The 17,742-nt window shown below is 40.6% G+C and overlaps 1 protein-coding gene across 15 annotated transcripts in view; it reads right to left on the reverse strand.

Annotated features, from left to right (window-relative positions):
- Positions 1-17,742, reverse strand: part of SOX6 (SRY-box transcription factor 6) — a 602,500-nt gene that overhangs the window by 313,684 nt on the left and 271,074 nt on the right. For all 15 annotated transcript variants that reach the window (XM_084771677.1, XM_084771678.1, XM_084771679.1 and 12 more), the window contains one exon: positions 9,167-9,410. In XM_084771677.1, coding sequence (XP_084627803.1) covers positions 9,167-9,406 — 240 coding nt within the window. In that variant the 5' untranslated portion in view covers positions 9,407-9,410. The remainder of the gene's footprint in view (positions 1-9,166; positions 9,411-17,742) is intronic.

Genomic DNA, 17,742 nt, shown 5'->3' on the forward strand with positions numbered 1-17,742 from the left:
TTACAGTGGCAGAAAAGATATCAAGACCTGATTTTCCTCAGACTGTTAAGATACAGAAAAAAATGCAAGTCTTTGCATGGATACAGAAAAGTATGGGAGTCTTAGATTTTGGCAGGTGTTCAATGTGCAGCCCACATAATCACATGTTAATGACTGGATTGTGCTAATCAGAGTGCATACCTGATCCCTTCATGCCCAAGGGGAAGTCAACCATTGCAGAGCAGCTAGTGTTTCTGCTTCTGATAAAGATTTTGATGATATGCCAGGTCAGAAAAAAAACTTTTCCAGAAAGTGTCTCTGCAAAGACCTATGGCTTCACTAACAGGACCAAGTAGGACAAGGACATTCCGAGCTTCCCTAAGGAACATTCCAATAACCCTTTTCTTTGTATTTAAACAGCCTAGGTTTGAGAAACTCTTTTAGAGTACGCTGGAAGAAAAATAACAGAAAGGAGACCTATGGCATGATCCACGCTTTAAAGTTACAGCAGAGAATCAGTGTGTTGAACACACGGCTTCCTATTTCACTGCCACAGCAAATTTTAACAAATTCCACACAATAAAATGTGGTTTTACTCTATAACATGAACAGCAACTAAGTTTGTGATTAAATTTACAAGAGATTTTTTTAAGAGACAGTATTGTGCGCTAATTTCAAAGTTAGGGGAAAGGGAACTCTTCCTAGATAATACTGGTTGGTGTCTTCTGCGCCACAGTTGGACATCTTCCCTTAATCAGCACCTATGTTTGAATTCTAAATTGAATGAATTTCCACAATTGGAAAATGGGAATAGTAGCATAGTGGTTTGAATGAAAATGGCTCCCTTAGGCTCATATGTCCGAATGTTTTATCACCAGTTGGTGGAAATCTTTAGGAAAAAAATACCTCCTACCACCACAAAGCCACACCTCCAACAAGGCCTCAACTACTCCAGCAAGGACACTCTCCAAATCCTTCCAAACCTGGAGGCGATGCATTCAACTATCTGAGCCTATGGGGCCATTCGTAGTAAACCACCAGAATGGGCACCGAGATTCAAAAGCCCATGTAATTCTCACTTATCCCTTTCCTCTCCCTCCCTCCTGCTTCCTGTCTCTGTCTGTCTGTCATCTGGGTGGTGCCTGGTACTTTAAATTATTAAATATCTCAATTATTAAATATCTCTCTCCTCTTCTCTCTCTTCTCTCTTCTCTCCTCTCTCTCTCTCTCTCTCTCTCTCTCTCTCTCTCTCTCTCTCTCTCTCTCTCTGACACACACACACACACACACACACACACACACACACACACACACACACAGAAAGAGAGAGAGAGAGAAACAAATCCTTGGCAACAAGTCCACATTCTTAAATCTTTCAAAAACAAGCAAGATGAGGAATCTTCTAAATGTCTGTCACAACATGAAGTGTGGCTGAAGATTAAATCCCCAGTGAGAATTCCTGGACTACCCTGTCACACAATGACAACAGCCCTTTTCCCAGAAGTAGTTCAAAGTCCACACCAGACATTTTATGACTCCACGTGAACTACAGAAAACACTTCAGCACTGACTAGCAACTTCCCTTGGCTGAAGCAAGAAAGGCAGAGAAGAGCAACACTTGCAAGCAAGGAAGCATTGCTCCCGGTCACTATCTATTAAGTGGTCCAACATGGCTATTATTATTTCTTTTGATTATAACAAGGGACAACCTACACATCTTTTATTGATATGGATCTTACGTCAAAACTTTCCTAAAGAATGAAAATCACCACCTAACTCTAACTCTTGCCTTTTTCTGTATGTTGATCAGGGTTCTTCATATGTTGATCAGGGTTCACAGAAGATCAGCATCCATCCGCAGCAGGCTGCAGGTAACAGCCCCAGAAGAACTGTGCCTCCTACACCACAGCCCCTGTTCGAGCAAGGAAAGCTATTCCATTTGCATCTCTAAAATAAGAGATTCAGACATTCTGGGCTGAGGGTACAATGTGGTTCTCTCTACTTAATTAGATGAGTGGTTTAAACTCAGACATGCATAACAACACTTTTGGCTAAAATAAATATCAATATGATTGTGCCTGTAAGTGCACAAGGGCATATGTGCATGAGTCCTACTTTAAGAGTCTGTTTATTTATTTATTTATTTATTTATTTATTTATTTATTTATTTATTGAGACAGGGTTTCTCTATGTATCCTTGGCTGTCCTGGACTCACTTTGTAGACCAGGCTGACTTTAAAGTGATCCTCCTGCCTCTATCTCCCAAGTGCTGGGATTAAAGGCGTGCACCATCATGCCCAGCAGACAGTTCTGCTTTAAATCTTATTGTCACATTGTGCATTTTTTCCAAGAAAGACCCTTTGTGTGCTGGATATGTGGCTCAGTGGATAAAGCACTTCCTAGCAAGCAGAGTTCAAATTCCCAGGACTAACATAAAGCCAGGCCAATAAGAGGGCCAGTTTGTAATCACAGAGTTCCTAAGACCAGGGAAAATTAGTTAGGCAGACTAAGCAAATTGACAAGCTCTGGGGTCAGCATAGACCCTGTCTCAGTAAATAAAGTGGAAAATAATTGAGGAAGACAATCATGTTAGCCTCTGGCCTCCATAAACACACATACACATGTGTACTCCCAAACATAGATCTGTGCACATAGATTATGCACACATTAATTCCACAAACACGCACTCTACATAAGTACAGAGAGAGAGACTGAGGCAGCGAAGTCACTGGTGTCTCACACATTTTCCAGGTCTAGCGCAGAAGCCACCATGGTTTGACCAGGCTTATGTCTATTCCCTTGTCCCTGGTCTCATTTATTTCACTCAACTTTTACTGAGCTGTGGCTTTCATGTTCTCAATGGGTAACTTCCAGAACTGCTCACTTGTCCAGCCTCACTGCATCCACACCTGCACACTAGGCAATGTGGTCAGTTAGACAGCTAAATAAAGCGCTGTGACTGTCCTGCTTAAAATTTCCCAGTGGCTTCCTCTTGCACTTAAAACAAAGCTCAAACACTCCATTAGAGCCTCTGAGACTCTGCAGTATCTATCTGCCTGCCTCCTGGATTTCACTCCACATCATTCTCCCTCCTCTGGCCACTCTGCTGTGCGCGGTTGTTCAAATACACTAATCTAAAGATGTTTGCACTAGCCGCTGTAGACATTACCCACTTTGGTTGCAGGACACTAAGAAATCACAAATCTGTAATGGCTAGCTTCCACAGTGCCAGAAGGTGCTGTTCAGGCTACCAGGGCAGAAAAGACATTTCCCAGCACAGAACCCTGAATAATACAACATGAACCTGCTGGGGAAAAACATTTCTGTGGGTGTAATAGTGATTTAACAGTTGTGCTAGTAACTGACTTCTCTCTGATTAGATTTGAGACTTGCTCCATAAGAGGAATTTCATGTTTCGTACTATAATCTGGTCGAAAGCTCATGACTCGGAAGATCACAGGTCCCAGCTGGGGATCTGCTGAGGGTGTTTCACTAAGTGGATGGTTGTCAAACTGCGCTCCTAATACCTACATTTATACCCATTCAATTGTGTTGCTCCCAGACTTGGTCATAGGAGTTAATAGAAATTATTGCAGAGACCCAGGACTGGTCAAAGTGCTGAGTTTAGGTACTTGGCCATAGATGGGACATCTATATTAACCTCTCTATATCCAAGTTTCAGGAACACCATGAAAGATTGGAAATAAAGACTGCAAGAGCCAGGGGATGGGGAAGGGCAGTTGTGGAATGCTGCCTTTTGGACATGACATGGCTAGTGTACACATCAACTCACATCATTGCTGCTTACCTGTATGCGACCTGAGCAAGATCAAGCCAGTGAACAATTCAGCATGGATGAGGAGGGGTTCCTCAGGCTCCATCTCTACCAAAGGACCTATTGACATCGGAGCTGCTAATTTACTCATCTTTGGGAATGTGCCTCCTGGTAAGTGACCCGTCCCCCAGTGGATGGCCCCACATCTTTTCAAATCTGTTTAGCACTAACTGGACTCAGGGAACTATTAATATAATTTATTAATAGTAAATTCTAAAAGAGGACATGAAATCAGAAAGGAACTTTGTTGGTGGTTGTCAAAGGGAGCAAGAGAAAGGTGGTGGGCAGGAAGTGGATAAATAAAAATACATTCTATATATGTATGAAATTTACAAAGAATAAGAACATTTTAAATCTAAGAATGTGAAAAAACAATAAATTCTTAAAGACTGCTGGACTTATTATACACTTGCTAGGTATTCACCCCAAGTATCTATACATTTGACTTGTTCCAAATTTCAGCTGAAAGTTCTTCTCTTCAAAAAGGTCTTCCAAGTCAAGGGCAGTGGTGCACAGAGGAAAGCTGATCTCTGGGAGTTCAAGGCCAGCCTGGTCTACAAAGTGAGTCCAGGACAGACAAGGCTACACAGAGAAACCTTGTCTCAAAAAAGTAAATAAATAAATAAATAAATAAATAAATAAATAAATAAATAAATAAGAGAAGGAAGAAAGAAAAGAGAAAAAGAAAGTGAGATTTCTGTTCAGTCATTCTCCCTTCATTGTTTGAACTGTCTTACTCTGGGGCTTTGTGCAGTGTAATTCCCACTGCAATGGGAATCTGGTATCATCACAGGTAGTCTTTGTACTGGGAACTGAGTAGTCACTTCAAACTTCCATAGCCAACAATAATCGTGATATAGCTCTTTAAACTATATTTTAAAGCAAAAAGAAAGAGAGGGGAAGTGTACAAGAAGGAGAGCATAGAATGAATGTATTTGTTCTCCATTCATTCATTTGCTACAAGTAGTTACATGTAAACATAATCTTCTGGGGACTGACTCAGACACGAACTCCGGTGCCCCATATGTGACCACCTCCCCTTCTGGTGGCACTCAGAGGAAGAATAAGCAGGCTACCAAGATGAGATTTGGTAGCCTGTGACCATATAGTGGGGGAGGAGGTCCCCCTGGGTCTTAGACCTAAGGGAGGGGAAGAGGGTGAAAGAGGGAGGGAGGGAGGAAAGGGAGGATACAAGTGATGGGATAACAATTGAGTTGCAATTTGAATAAATTAATTAAATAAAAAATATTAATAAATAAATAAAAATAAATATAATCTTCATAAAATATGTAATTACAGAGAAGCTGTAAGTAGGTCATATGTCCTTTCTACACTTGAAACGTTTATGGACAATAGCTACATATAAGAACAAATGTGGGCCAGTGCAAGCTATCAGAGAGATGCTCCTTGACACTGACGTCAGAACGGTGCTATGTACATTTTATTATGTGCGCGCATTCTTTACTGATGGCACAGGGCCAATAAGAACAAAAATATATATCACTGGATGATATCAATGTTCCTGTGCCAAAAAGGTATTGGTACCCTTAAGCCATGACAAAAACCAGCAGCTGTACACAGAAGTGGAGAGCGATTGTTTTGTGTACAAAATTTTCAACCATCAAAAAAAGTCACAAATTGATAAAAGACAGTAAGTTTAAAATCAGACATTCTGGCTTCTATAACTGTTGTTTAAAATGTGTCTAAAATTTTTATATTGCATTGGTCTGTGAATTCCCTTCCATAAACTTTTGATCTTCCTTCTGTTCTTAGATTATGACACATTGGATTTTTGTTTGGTTGTTTGGTTGGTTGGTTGTTTGGTTGGTTGGTTGGTTGGTTGGTTGGTTGGTTGATTGCTTGGTTGATTTGTTGGTTGGTTGTTTTTTTGTTTTGTTTTGTTTTGTTTTGTTTGTTTCGTCAGAAACCATGGGTGTCTTATTTTGATGAGTTTCCATTTCAAAATAACCAGAATTGTAACATGCAAATTTTTTCTAGTCCGGTCATAGGGTACTGTCAGAAATTCTTTGCTTTTTCTACCATGGCTTGAAAAAAGCCACTTCTCAGGTCTTTATATTTCCCAGTGAAACTCTCTGAACTCAATAGACAAAATGCTGTCCAGGAGATGAGGACCATTGTGGAAACTAAATTACAGACTGAAAAGGTCCTGATGAATGTGTGTTGTAGTTTGTAGACTCAGTCTTAGTTTTTATTTCTCCACAGTATTTTATGGGATTAAACTACAAACAAACAAAAGCAGTAAACAGGATCCATTGAAAATTGCAAATTTCAGGCAGATCTCTTTATCAATGTTCTTTCGACTTCTAAGTATATGAAAAAATTAAAAATTTACATCAGTCACAGTCTTCCTACTCGAACACACATAACTCGTATGCACACACACACACACACACACACAGAGGCACACACACAGGCACACACACAGGCACACAGGCACATACATACTCACACACATGCACACATATATTCACACACACATGCACACACACACACAGTTACACAGGCACATACACACACACACACACACACACACACACACACACACATACACACACACACATTTGCAGGTCTGACAGGAAACAAAAATCCTTTCATTGTTTCTCTTTACAAAAAAACAGAAGCTGACTGACTGCTGCCCTGCTCTGTGGCCTAGGTCAGCTGAGGTCTAAGGTTACAGTAGCCACATTGTTGCATCTATGTGGTGAGGGTGGACACAAAGAGAGTTTCCACAGGCAGCTGCTGTTTCCCATTTGTTAAATCCTTTTACTGCACCATATAAGTACACAGCTGGGAAATGCTATAGAGTGGGAGTTAAACAAATATTTTGGCTTTCCAGCATTCGGAGAACACAAAAGCCCCAGCAGAGAGCAGGGTGAAAGTTTGGAAACATTTCTGTGAGAATGGTCTCTTTCACACTGATCTATAGCATCTTTGCAACCTTGAACTATTTTATACTGCAATAAATCATACGAAACAGAAATTATTACACAGATATTAGTATCTATTTTTTGACAAATTCTGCATAACAAAAATTTCAGAATAAATCAACAAAGCAACTTAGCAATTGCCAAAAATAAAGTTTTTCTTAAAAAAACGAAAAAGGAACATGCCCTCAGAAGAAACAGATCTTGAAGTGTGTTGTCCCCACCTCTATCCATAGATTTTCCATTATTCCAGTTACTTTTATTTGGCCCAGGTCTGCACGTGGCATTAAAGCAAACCTATCTTGAGCCACCCTCTCTGTGCCCCTCTTTGTCTACACTAATCCAAGCCACTGTCATCTTTCATCTACATTTCTGAGCCAGAAATCCCAGTGGCTCCCCTGCTTTCACTCTTGCTGCCCGCCCATCCATTCACTGTGCCACAGTTAGAGTTATCTGTGAGAGGCGTTCCTCAGCCCTTCAAAGGCTGTTCCCACTGCACTCAGATCAGATCTCACCGCACAATGCCATCTCCACGGCCTGAGTGATACGGCCCCTATCTGTTCTTTCAACCACATCTGATGTATCTTCATTCATCGTCCTGGACCACAAAGACCACCTTTCAGTTCCTTAAATTAAGTTATGGTTTTATCACCTCAGACACTCCACACACACCACTCTCTACGGATTTACTCTCTGCCCCAGTCTGACTACTTTCTGTCATCCTTACCTTGGAGAGAGCATCCTAACCATCTATTCAAAGTCAGAGTCGCATCCTTGCGCTTGCAGACAACATCTGGTCTTGTGCACAGCACATGTCACACTTTAACTATATATGCACTTGCATGTCTATCCCCTGTGCAAGAATGCCTAGAGGGTGTGTATCATGTCTGCGTCACCATAGTACAGCCGGACTTAGTGGAATGCCTGGCACCCAGAAGGTGCTCAGTAAATATTTGTTCAAATAAAGACCAAGCAGAGTTTTGTTATCCTGCCGATGAGCAAGAAGCAGAGATTGGACAGCCACATCAGCCATGCCACCTTGGAGACATGGATTGAACAAATTAAGTTCAATCAGAAAATGTACTTCATCCTTGCCTCACTATAGATTTGCTCCCCACTTCTCTGGAAGATATATCTGCAGCCCACATATAAAAGAACAAAATGACGCCATTTTCAGGAAAATCTGGATATATCACGTTAAGTGAGATAAGTCAAATGCACAAAGACAAGTATCCCCCAGCATATGGAACCTTCAGCTGAGTGTGAGGGAGACTGGAGAGTCCTAAGAGGAGGGTTCCCAACTTAGAATAGGAGAGCAAGAGGGCGCTTTAAAGACTCTAGAAGGGAAGGAAGCTACAATAAAAGTTAAAACGTCATAAAGAAATTTCTTAATCTGTATAGTTAAGATGTGCTAACAAACAAATACGTCTATGAATCATGCAGTAAAACTAAAATTATTAAAGACATGCTCCATTCAGCTTGTGACTCCCCCTCCCCGACCTATACTGCCCCAAAGCATAGGCTACATCTGCAAAATTATTTGAAAAAAAAAACTTTCTCTCTCTACAAGTTAATTATCTCCGTATGTGCATTTATTAATAAGGGAATTTTAAATGATTTCTTGCTTTTTGTTAGGTTTTGGTAAAACTCTCAGTGTCTACTTAAGATATTTTTCATTTAACTTAATTTGGGGGTACTCAAAAGTTAAGAAATACAAACCATGGCTAGTACATATTAAGGTCTGGTTTCTTCTAGATGATAAAAAAAAAATTGAAGATTTTGTTTGGACTAGATAACTAATGTCACACCTGAGGTTTCTATTTTGATGTTTAGAAGATAGAATTTACCATGAGAAAGCTGCCTGCTCCCCAATATCACTTGGCATGTCCTTTCTGCTTTTAGAGAAAACCCATGCACTGTGATTGGATGGTACTCAGGAGCCTTGAGTGTCCCTTTGAAATTCGTATATAGGCACATGAGGAAAATCTTTATTATAAATCAAACTTGTCATTAAAAATTGTAGATACAGACATTTCCTTATTTGAAGATGTAGTCACACTATGATCAGATTTGCTTAATTTCTTAATACTAATACACAATCACACTTCATTTGAGTGCCTATTTTGTGACATTACTGAATTCATCACATTAAGTTGGAATAGAAAGAATTAGATAACTAACTTCCTCTTGTTTAAAAAGTCACTATTCTTCTGTCAAGTGGGCCTCATAATGAGCACAGGCTAGACCACAAGCTGCTCTCCAAGCTTTCCAGTGACCGGAATAATAGCAAATGTCTGTATCGTGTTTGCTCTGTGACCTGACCAGGCATATGCTGCAGCCATGTACGTTAGCTCTCCTTCAAACATTACAATAATGAAGATGTAGGCATCAGACTTTCAGTGCTCACCATTCTTTGCTGAGATGACAGAACGCTGTCCCAGTCAGCATCTTGTTGAATGGTACTACTGACAAGCGTCGGGAGCTCCTCAGAGTGAGGTTTGTTGTGCAGTATGGGGTGCAGAGGCAGATGGGAGGCCGAATGTTGATCACTGCCCTCTTCCTTTTCCCTTGAGGTCAAATCCTGGGTCATTGTTTCCTCTCCATCAGCTGTACAGGCAAACGGAGAGGTGGCTTGCTTGGAAGACATTCTTCTGCGGAAGAAGGGAAACGCCATGGGTTAAACAAGACTATCAATAACAAAATTGGAAGCTGTTGTATTTGACTAATTTGAGCATAAAATAAAATAAAAATCTTTTAAACTGAGAGATACTGACGGTCTAAGCCACGGACAAAGGATGCTTGGCTTGTCTGCTCTTTGCTCTTCCTCCTCCGGGCTTTCTACCCAGAAGCCCTCTTTCCCACCAACTGTTGCATGTTTTCTCTTACACAATCCCTAAATATGACCCTTTAAGTTTTCCTGGTATATGATATATGTGTTTGTATGTTCTCCCTCCCAGCTTTCCGAATTAAATTATGCGTTTCTGGGGAGTAATTAGGTTGGTAGTCAGCAATGAAAAGAACTAGTGAATGAACTGACTGATGAGCCAGCTTGAAGAATGACTTCAGAGCAAAAATATCTGTCTCCCACAGCTCTGAAGGGAAAAAATAAGCCTATTAAAAATATTAACTGATTAAATAATTTGTCCTTAATATGCTAAGCAAATTGGTCATGACTTCCTATCTTAAACCTTGATTATGAATGTCATACCTCACACCAGTGGCTTTATCTGAAGCCTTCCTGGAGGCCTTCAATATACACTAAGTATTGCTTCTTAACTTTCAAGTGACTTGTTGACTGAGTGGCTTCTAGTGCTAAATAAATCTTATATCAACTTCATGGCATTTGTGTTGGATTTCTAAACTAATTATACCTCTATTTCAAGTCATAAAGTACATACATGATTTATAGCATTTACTAAAAGCTCAAAAAATATATCATCTGTTGAAGTCTCCTCAAAGAAACAGTCAAAAGACTATGCAGTGAGGTCTTCATTTTGTGCTTCATATGAGATCAGAAATCATAATGCTATACAGAATTACAAGCCTTGGAGACTATCATGTAGAAAGATGAACTTCCTAGGAATGTGTTTAGTGACCAAAGCATTACAAGTTGACAAGTTGACAGAAGAAAACATTTCTCCCTAAAACTTCATGTTGATTTTTATTTATTGTATTTCCTTTTAAACTGCTGTGTAATGAAGGGAATACAATCGCCACCTTAATTACTCTTTAACATTAATTGATTTCATACCATTTTTTAAATGCACAAATCAGTTAACATAGGGAACCACATGAGCATTTTTCAAATTAGCAAATCATTAACTTGCCTGTACTGTTTCTACAGACAAATAAATACTGATTAAAGGGTCTAGAAATCTGAGATTAACAGTTAAATTTACAAATCTGTCACATGCTTTCATGAATATTGCAGTGAAGGAAATATCAAGTGCAAGGAAAAATAATTAAGTTAATTCCAATTTAAACAGTAGTTTTTATGTAGCAGCCCATGTTTCACATAGGATTTAACAGCTAATGCTAAATTTCTCACAATTAATGAGGGGGCTCAGAGTTAGTATCCTACAGTGAAAAACATTAATAGAAGATCAGCTAAACTAATTATGCACAGTTCTAAATAAAAGTATTGCAGGCTTTTGAAGTGCTTTGAAACATATTAAAATGCTGATACCTACTTGTAATAATCATTGTACAAATACTAAAACTTTCGTCTATTTAGATGAGACTGGAAAATAAAACAGGCAAAGTGTGCAGATGAATAGCTCTATTCACCCTAAAAAGAGAGAAACCAAATGTTCTAATGTGTACTGTTTCAAAGATTCATGAGCATTCTTCAGTGACTTCTCTTAGTGCTAACAAATGGGCAAATGCACGCACACATGGAAAATCAGAAGCAAAGGCTGAGTCTCAGCATTGAAAGTCACTACAGAACCTACTGCACTGGCCCCAGATACTACAGCAGAACCAGGCAATTCTAACGGTCCGGCAAGTTATCAAGGAGTGTCACAGACAGCAGAAGTGTTGGCACTGTTCAGATAACGGGCAGTTAGTGCTAATGCAATCACAGGCATTAAAACAAATGAATGAGTTGACTGTCACCTTTTAGAAACAGCTAAATACAAGTGAAACGATGTCATAATCGAAAACTCAGAGTGACTTGGGTCTCCCAACAAACAGCCTCTTGTTACAACGTGATCTGGTGCTGCCAATAACAGTGTCTGTGATTATCACTTTAGCAGAAAGTAATCACGACACGAAACCAAAAATGCAAACAGTCTCTTAAGAATCATTTTGACGACAGACTATAGCAGTTAACAATAGTGTACGATCCTCATTAAACAACCCTGCAGCTGTAAAAATAGACTCAATCTGTCCAAAGCTATGTGTTGAGTTTAAAGGCTGGTGAGAGTGTTTTTCTTAAGGAAGGCTGGGTCCTCAGTCTTAATCAGCCAATAAATTATTTCCTGCAATTACATTAAATAGAAAATTATCTTCAAATGGGGAGTGTTAATTGAAAATCAAAATTCAGAGGGAAGTTTAGAAATTACACGCTGAATACAATTAGTGGGGAGAGGCTTCACCTCTCCTTCCTCGGCAGTCTTCTGGGGACCTCCAGTGACCCATCAGATGCCTATTTACAGTGGCACACAAGCTGTCTTTTATTTTACACTCACAAAAACAAATGTATATCAAGGTTGCAAATACCAGCTCTGCTGTCAATATATTAAATCTGACTGTTCATCCTCAGCTCACACCACAACTGGGGCAGAGGAGAGGGGGAGGCAGGAGAACCAGGGAAGGCTCACCTGGCTCCTGGATAGCAGCCCCCGGGAAGGAGGTCGGCTTGCTGTGGGCTGAGAGCACTTCTCAGCTCATACTGTACTTCCTTCTCTGTGCTTGTTTCATTAGCATTCTTAGCCACACTGTCCACAGAGGAAGAGAAGACTCTGTCTCTCACCAAGGTATTCCCTTGTGATAAAATTGTTGTGCTGATTCTCAACAGTAGCTTTGTTATTGTGTTGTGCTATTCCAGGACAGTGAGTGGTGCTTGCCCCTTCTAACACTGTGGCCCTTTAATACAGTTCCTCATGTTGTGGTGACCCCAACCACAAAGTTATTTCATTGCTACTTAGTAACTGTAATTTTGATACTGTTACCAATCAAAATATAAATGTAGGGTGTCTACTATACAGCCCCAAAGGGATTGTGACCCACAGGTTGAGAACCAAGGTTCGAGGTGGTGTTTTTGATGTTGTGGGTTTTTTAATAGGAAAACGCACACAATTTATTTTAAATACATAGCTTTTTAAAAAATTGTTACATTCACGTATGGGGGTGTGGGTGTGTGCATGCATGTGCACACACACATGCACATGTGGAAGCCACACAACAACTTGCAGGAGTGAGTTCAAGTGCCTTCATAGCTGCTAAGCTGTCTTGCTGTCATGTAGTTTATTTAATAAATAATAGATTTACTACTGAATCTGGCTTACTAATTTTTACACATAAATTGTTATACAGTCTTTCAATTTAACTTACTACATCTTCATTCACCTCTTCCTTTAGTATTGCCCTTCTTATTGTTTGTTTTTAATGTGAGGGGTGGTCAGAGGACAAATTTCAGGAGTGAGTTCTCTCCTCGCACCGTGGGTTCTGGGAATGGAACTCACATCGGGTTTGCGCAGTGAGCACTTTCAGCCTCGCCTTGGCGCTCTCACCAGCCCCAGCATCACCCTTTAACCCGGCTTCCGAGAGCACCTGAGCTGGACTCTAGATCTTAGGACACTCTTCCTCCCACCATCCACCCACATTGCCTGCTTCAGGACCTCAGGGACGGGATGCACCCTGTTGGATAAGACTTTTCGGCTTTGTGTTGGATTCTCACACTTACTCTGAATGTGCTCACGGATAATACTATCCACTACAAAAATGTTCCCGCCCACCCCTCCACCCCCCACACACATTAGCTAGCACCTTACCTAGCTATGTCCCACACAGCTAATGAGCACTGAGAAATGAACATCTTTGTGAAAATGGTCAATTTTTATGTGACTTTACTTTGTTTTATTTTTTCTCTATTATAACTTAAAAATCATTCAAATGAATTGTTTTTTTAATTTGTATTAAAAAAAATATCTTCCTAGTTAAAGCCCCTGAAAACAGGGGTTTATAATGGAAGTGCTGACACAACCCTACTAAAGCAGCGCAAATGTTGCCGCTATAATACACAAAATCAAGTTCTATTATTCTCAACTCTCCTCGCTCATGGGATTTTTCTTTGCTGTGCTCCCAGCCAAACTGCTGAAGCATGAAAAATTTAAATGCAATCAAATGTGCCCAATTCTACTTTACCAGAACAAGTGTCTACAGTGGTACAATCTTAAAAGGAAATGCAACAGATTTGTTTGGTGTTTTTTTTAACTGTTTATTTATAATACAGTGCATTGGAGATCAAATAAAAGAGGAAATTACACTCACATGGTACCAGTGTATTGACTACACAGAGCACATTATAATCAGAGAGGAAAACTACATTGTCAACTTATCACACTGGTTAAACAAGATGGTTTTCTGGGGCATAGCTATTATCAAGGAAAACCTTCAAAAAGAACTGTGTCGTTGGGACATGGAAAACTCAGTTCCCATCATACAATCCCTGTGCTTGAACTGTCTCAGCCCAACAGATAAGCAAATCCCCTGGATGCTGGACCATTGGGAAGACCTTCCATCTTAGGACTTGGGGTCATAGGGTTGATGGAGGTAATGCCTCCACAACTAATAATGTTCTGCAGGATGCCAGCAGGAACACCTCCATCCCTATAAGGTGATGAGCATTCCACCTCAAGCCCTGTGTAAGGTCCAAATGCTCAGGTCATTGCCAAGTCACCTGGATGGTAACTGTACTCTCTGTTCTTGAACAAGAAAGATGTGGTGGCCTCAGCTTTACAAAAGAATGAGGGCAGTGGGCATCCATGCACTGAGTCCTCTGCTTCAGAAACGTGTGTTATGAAAACCTTCTCAATATGATGCTACAAAACTATTTTCTAACATTTCATCATTTTTTGTTATTATCAAATAGCACCCACATTTTTTGCAAGTTACACTTACTCAAAAAATTCTGTATCTAGGCATACATGTGTGTGACAACAATGGAAAAAGAGAGGCTGTGAGTTTGAAAGAGTGCAAGGTGGGGGTGTATGGGAGGGTTTGGAGGGAGGAAACGGAGGAGGAAATGATGTAAGTATATTATAGTCTCAAAAGTAAAAGTAATAAAAAAATAAAAATAAAAGACATGCTGTTTCTCACATAAAGCAGCATTTTAGTAGTTCATTTGCTCACAAGAAAAATGTTAAAGTTCAGTCCAACACCTACATTTACATTTTTGAAGCTCAGCTCTGGGCAATCCTGTAGACCCATCTCAGTTAGATAATCATTGTTACTTGAACACTACACTTGATCTGATTCTGAGAAATAAACTGGTTTTTCAAAACTGTAGCACAGTGCCTTTCATTCTAAGGAGCATGAGTAACAGATACGTGCAGCTGCCAAAATGCACAATGCCCAGGCGCCCTCACAAAGGACTCCAGTCCACCCAGGCCAGGGTGAAGAATGGCTTCCAAACCTTCTTCCTGTGCCTCTAATTCCCACGTTCAGGGATTTGAAAGGGTTGCAGGGAAAAGCCTAACTCTAGACTTTAAATGGAAGAAAAGTCCTGGGGAGCTGGAGGGATGGCCAGATTGATGAAGAGCGCCTGCTGCTCTTGCGGAGGACTTGGGCTCGGTCCCTACCACTTCTATGCTAGCTAACAAGGCTCTGCCACTCTAGTTCCAGGGAATTCAGTGTCTCCTTCTGACATGTGAGGTCACCAGACACTTGCATGGCACACAAATGCACACGCAGGCAGAACACCCATACGCATAAATAAATAGGTCTGAATTTTTTTTCCAGAAATAGTGATAAGATGAAGACAGTCCTTGTAGGGCCTCTCCCTGGGCAGGCCACAGCTGATTCTGGGCTCCTGCATATTTTGAGGCCACAATCCTGTGTCTTCTCCACTCCACCTCCAAGAGCCTGTGGGGTCTACCAGTCTTTTCTTGCTTGTCCATGTTTAATAAGCAACTGAGAAAACGCAAGAGGGGTGCTTTCAGGGGTGCTGGGAAACTCGCAAGCCTAGCTTCCTTCTAGCATGGCAGGCCCTCTTTCAGAGTTTATACAGAACCTTCTAGAGCTGATACCTGTTAGAAAATCCACTGATCAGAGCCAGCTGTCAAGTTAACAGAGATGAGGCAAATGAAATACACTTTGACGTGTGACTAAGAAGGGGCTTAAATTAATGGGTCTTGACTTTCCTAAGGCCTCTCATTTTCCAACCAATGCACCAAAATTGTCACCAAAGGCCCTCTGAGGTTCTCACAGAACAGGAACTACCTGGAACGGATTCCTCTCAAGTCATCAACGTTTGTGTCTCTGGAGTCTATATTTAGCTGACAATGTTGCTTTCACTTTATATAGCTTAAGACTGTTCTTTGGACTGGAGCTCATATGTCTTGGAATGCTTTGACTCATGGATTGCTTCTCCCGATAATGTTACATCACGTAACCACCTCTGTCTAATTGGTCAGTATCTGCTAGAAGGCACAGGCAACCCGTCCAACGGCTGGCCTCTGACTGACTGCCTATGGGAAACCTAAAAGTATCACATTTGTCCCTGTGTATCTAGTTACTTCCTAAGATCAAAACAACTTGCTATCATGGAACCACTGCACTCTTTGCTTGGTAGAAATGATACTGAATTTTCTCACAGTAGCTGTTGGGAAATTTGCTTTGGAAAGCCACTACCAGAGAATATAAATAAAATCAGTGGCTTGACAGACCAAACCCGAACAATGGCTACTATAAATACACACCCTAACTCAGAGGGTTTTACTCCAGCTCAGCCACTGTGCAGCTCAACTCAAAGACCTCTTCATGGCTTTTGTAAGAGAAGGCTGTCTAAAATGAGAGCATAATTAATTTATTTTCACGTGGTCACTTAAACTAGCCTCTTCACGTGGGATGAAAACCATTAATTTTTCAAGAAGCACCTCCACCAGACTGAAGCTGATCCACTAACGGAGGTGTCCAGTTATGGGACAGCCCAACTGCTTCTTAATATAAATCACAGACCAGAGCCACATCTTCTAAGGCAGAAAGTGTAGGCAGCTGCCCCTGGACATTTTTCCATTCTTTCTCCATTGTCACTCTTTGATTAACATTTTCAGAAAAGAAGAGAGAGAGGTGAAAACTTGATCCTATTGAGGTTGTTTCCAATATGAAATCTCAAGCATGGCTATGCTGGATGAAGCTATGTCAAGAGGCTGGTTTTCCAGGCTCCCTTCTATTACATAAAGCCGGGGGGGGGGGGCAATTCTCTCTGGTAAGGAACTATCAGATGCACTTCAGATTCCTGTCAAAGAAGGATGGGAAAGTGGGCATGCAGGGGAGAAGGGTGTGAAAGAGAGGAAGAAGGGTGGGACCAGGGAGCAGCGGGAAGGGGGGAGGGAGAAGCCTGGCTTTGCAGTTCATTCTCAGTTTGTCTGCTTAATGAAAACCTCGTTGTACAGCCCCAAAAATCGTCTCCAGCCGGAGAAGCACTTCTGATTTAGCAGAGGTCACACAAGCATCAAAGCAGTTAAATATAGGTGCCAAACGCATTGCCAGGAGCGCTCAGTACTGTGAGTTAGTGTTACCTGACAGCTTAGTGAATATAAAATTACTTGTTTCTCCAATTGAAGACAATCAAATTGTCACCTTCCATTGTAATAATGCACAACTAGTGATCAGCAAAGTGCAAACATAATTACCACAAAGAAAACAAAAAATCAAATCTAAATCTCTCTACAGAGTAAACACACCTATCTGGCTTCCCCCAAAAGGAGTGCATTTTAATCCTGAGTGTATGCTGCAAGCTCTGTTATTAGCAGTAAGATTTATTAGTCTTACACAAAATAAAAAAGGAAAACAACAAGAAAGACCAATTTATGGAAAATGAACCCACACATGAATAGGAGCCCTACAGCCTTGCCAGCATCGTACAAAGGCCTATAGGTGACGTCAAGGAAGCTTACACCCACTACACCAAGCAGAATGTCCACCACAAACGAGCTCACCTCTAGAGACTTCCTTCTAGCCTAGAATCCCTCACAAGAGTAGAAATGAACAGAATCCACTCTCATTAGCTTTTGACTTAACTTTTGCATAAAGGAGAAAGAAAAAATGTATGTTTTATTTTTGTCTTCTAAACTGACCTAAATTTTTGAAGTTGGAAATTTATCTTCTGAAATTGATTATTCCTATCCAAATTTAGAAAAATAGTCATGAATATGACACATTTCTGCAATTTTTTTTTGAGACCTTCAACATCTGGAATTCTTGCTCAAATCTGGTGACCAAACTGACTCAAACTGGTTTGGTTTCAAAGCTCTGAAA

The sequence above is a fragment of the Acomys minous genome (assembly GCF_964271855.1).
Source record: "Acomys minous genome assembly, chromosome: 2".
Lineage (NCBI taxonomy): Eukaryota > Metazoa > Chordata > Mammalia > Rodentia > Muridae > Acomys > Acomys minous.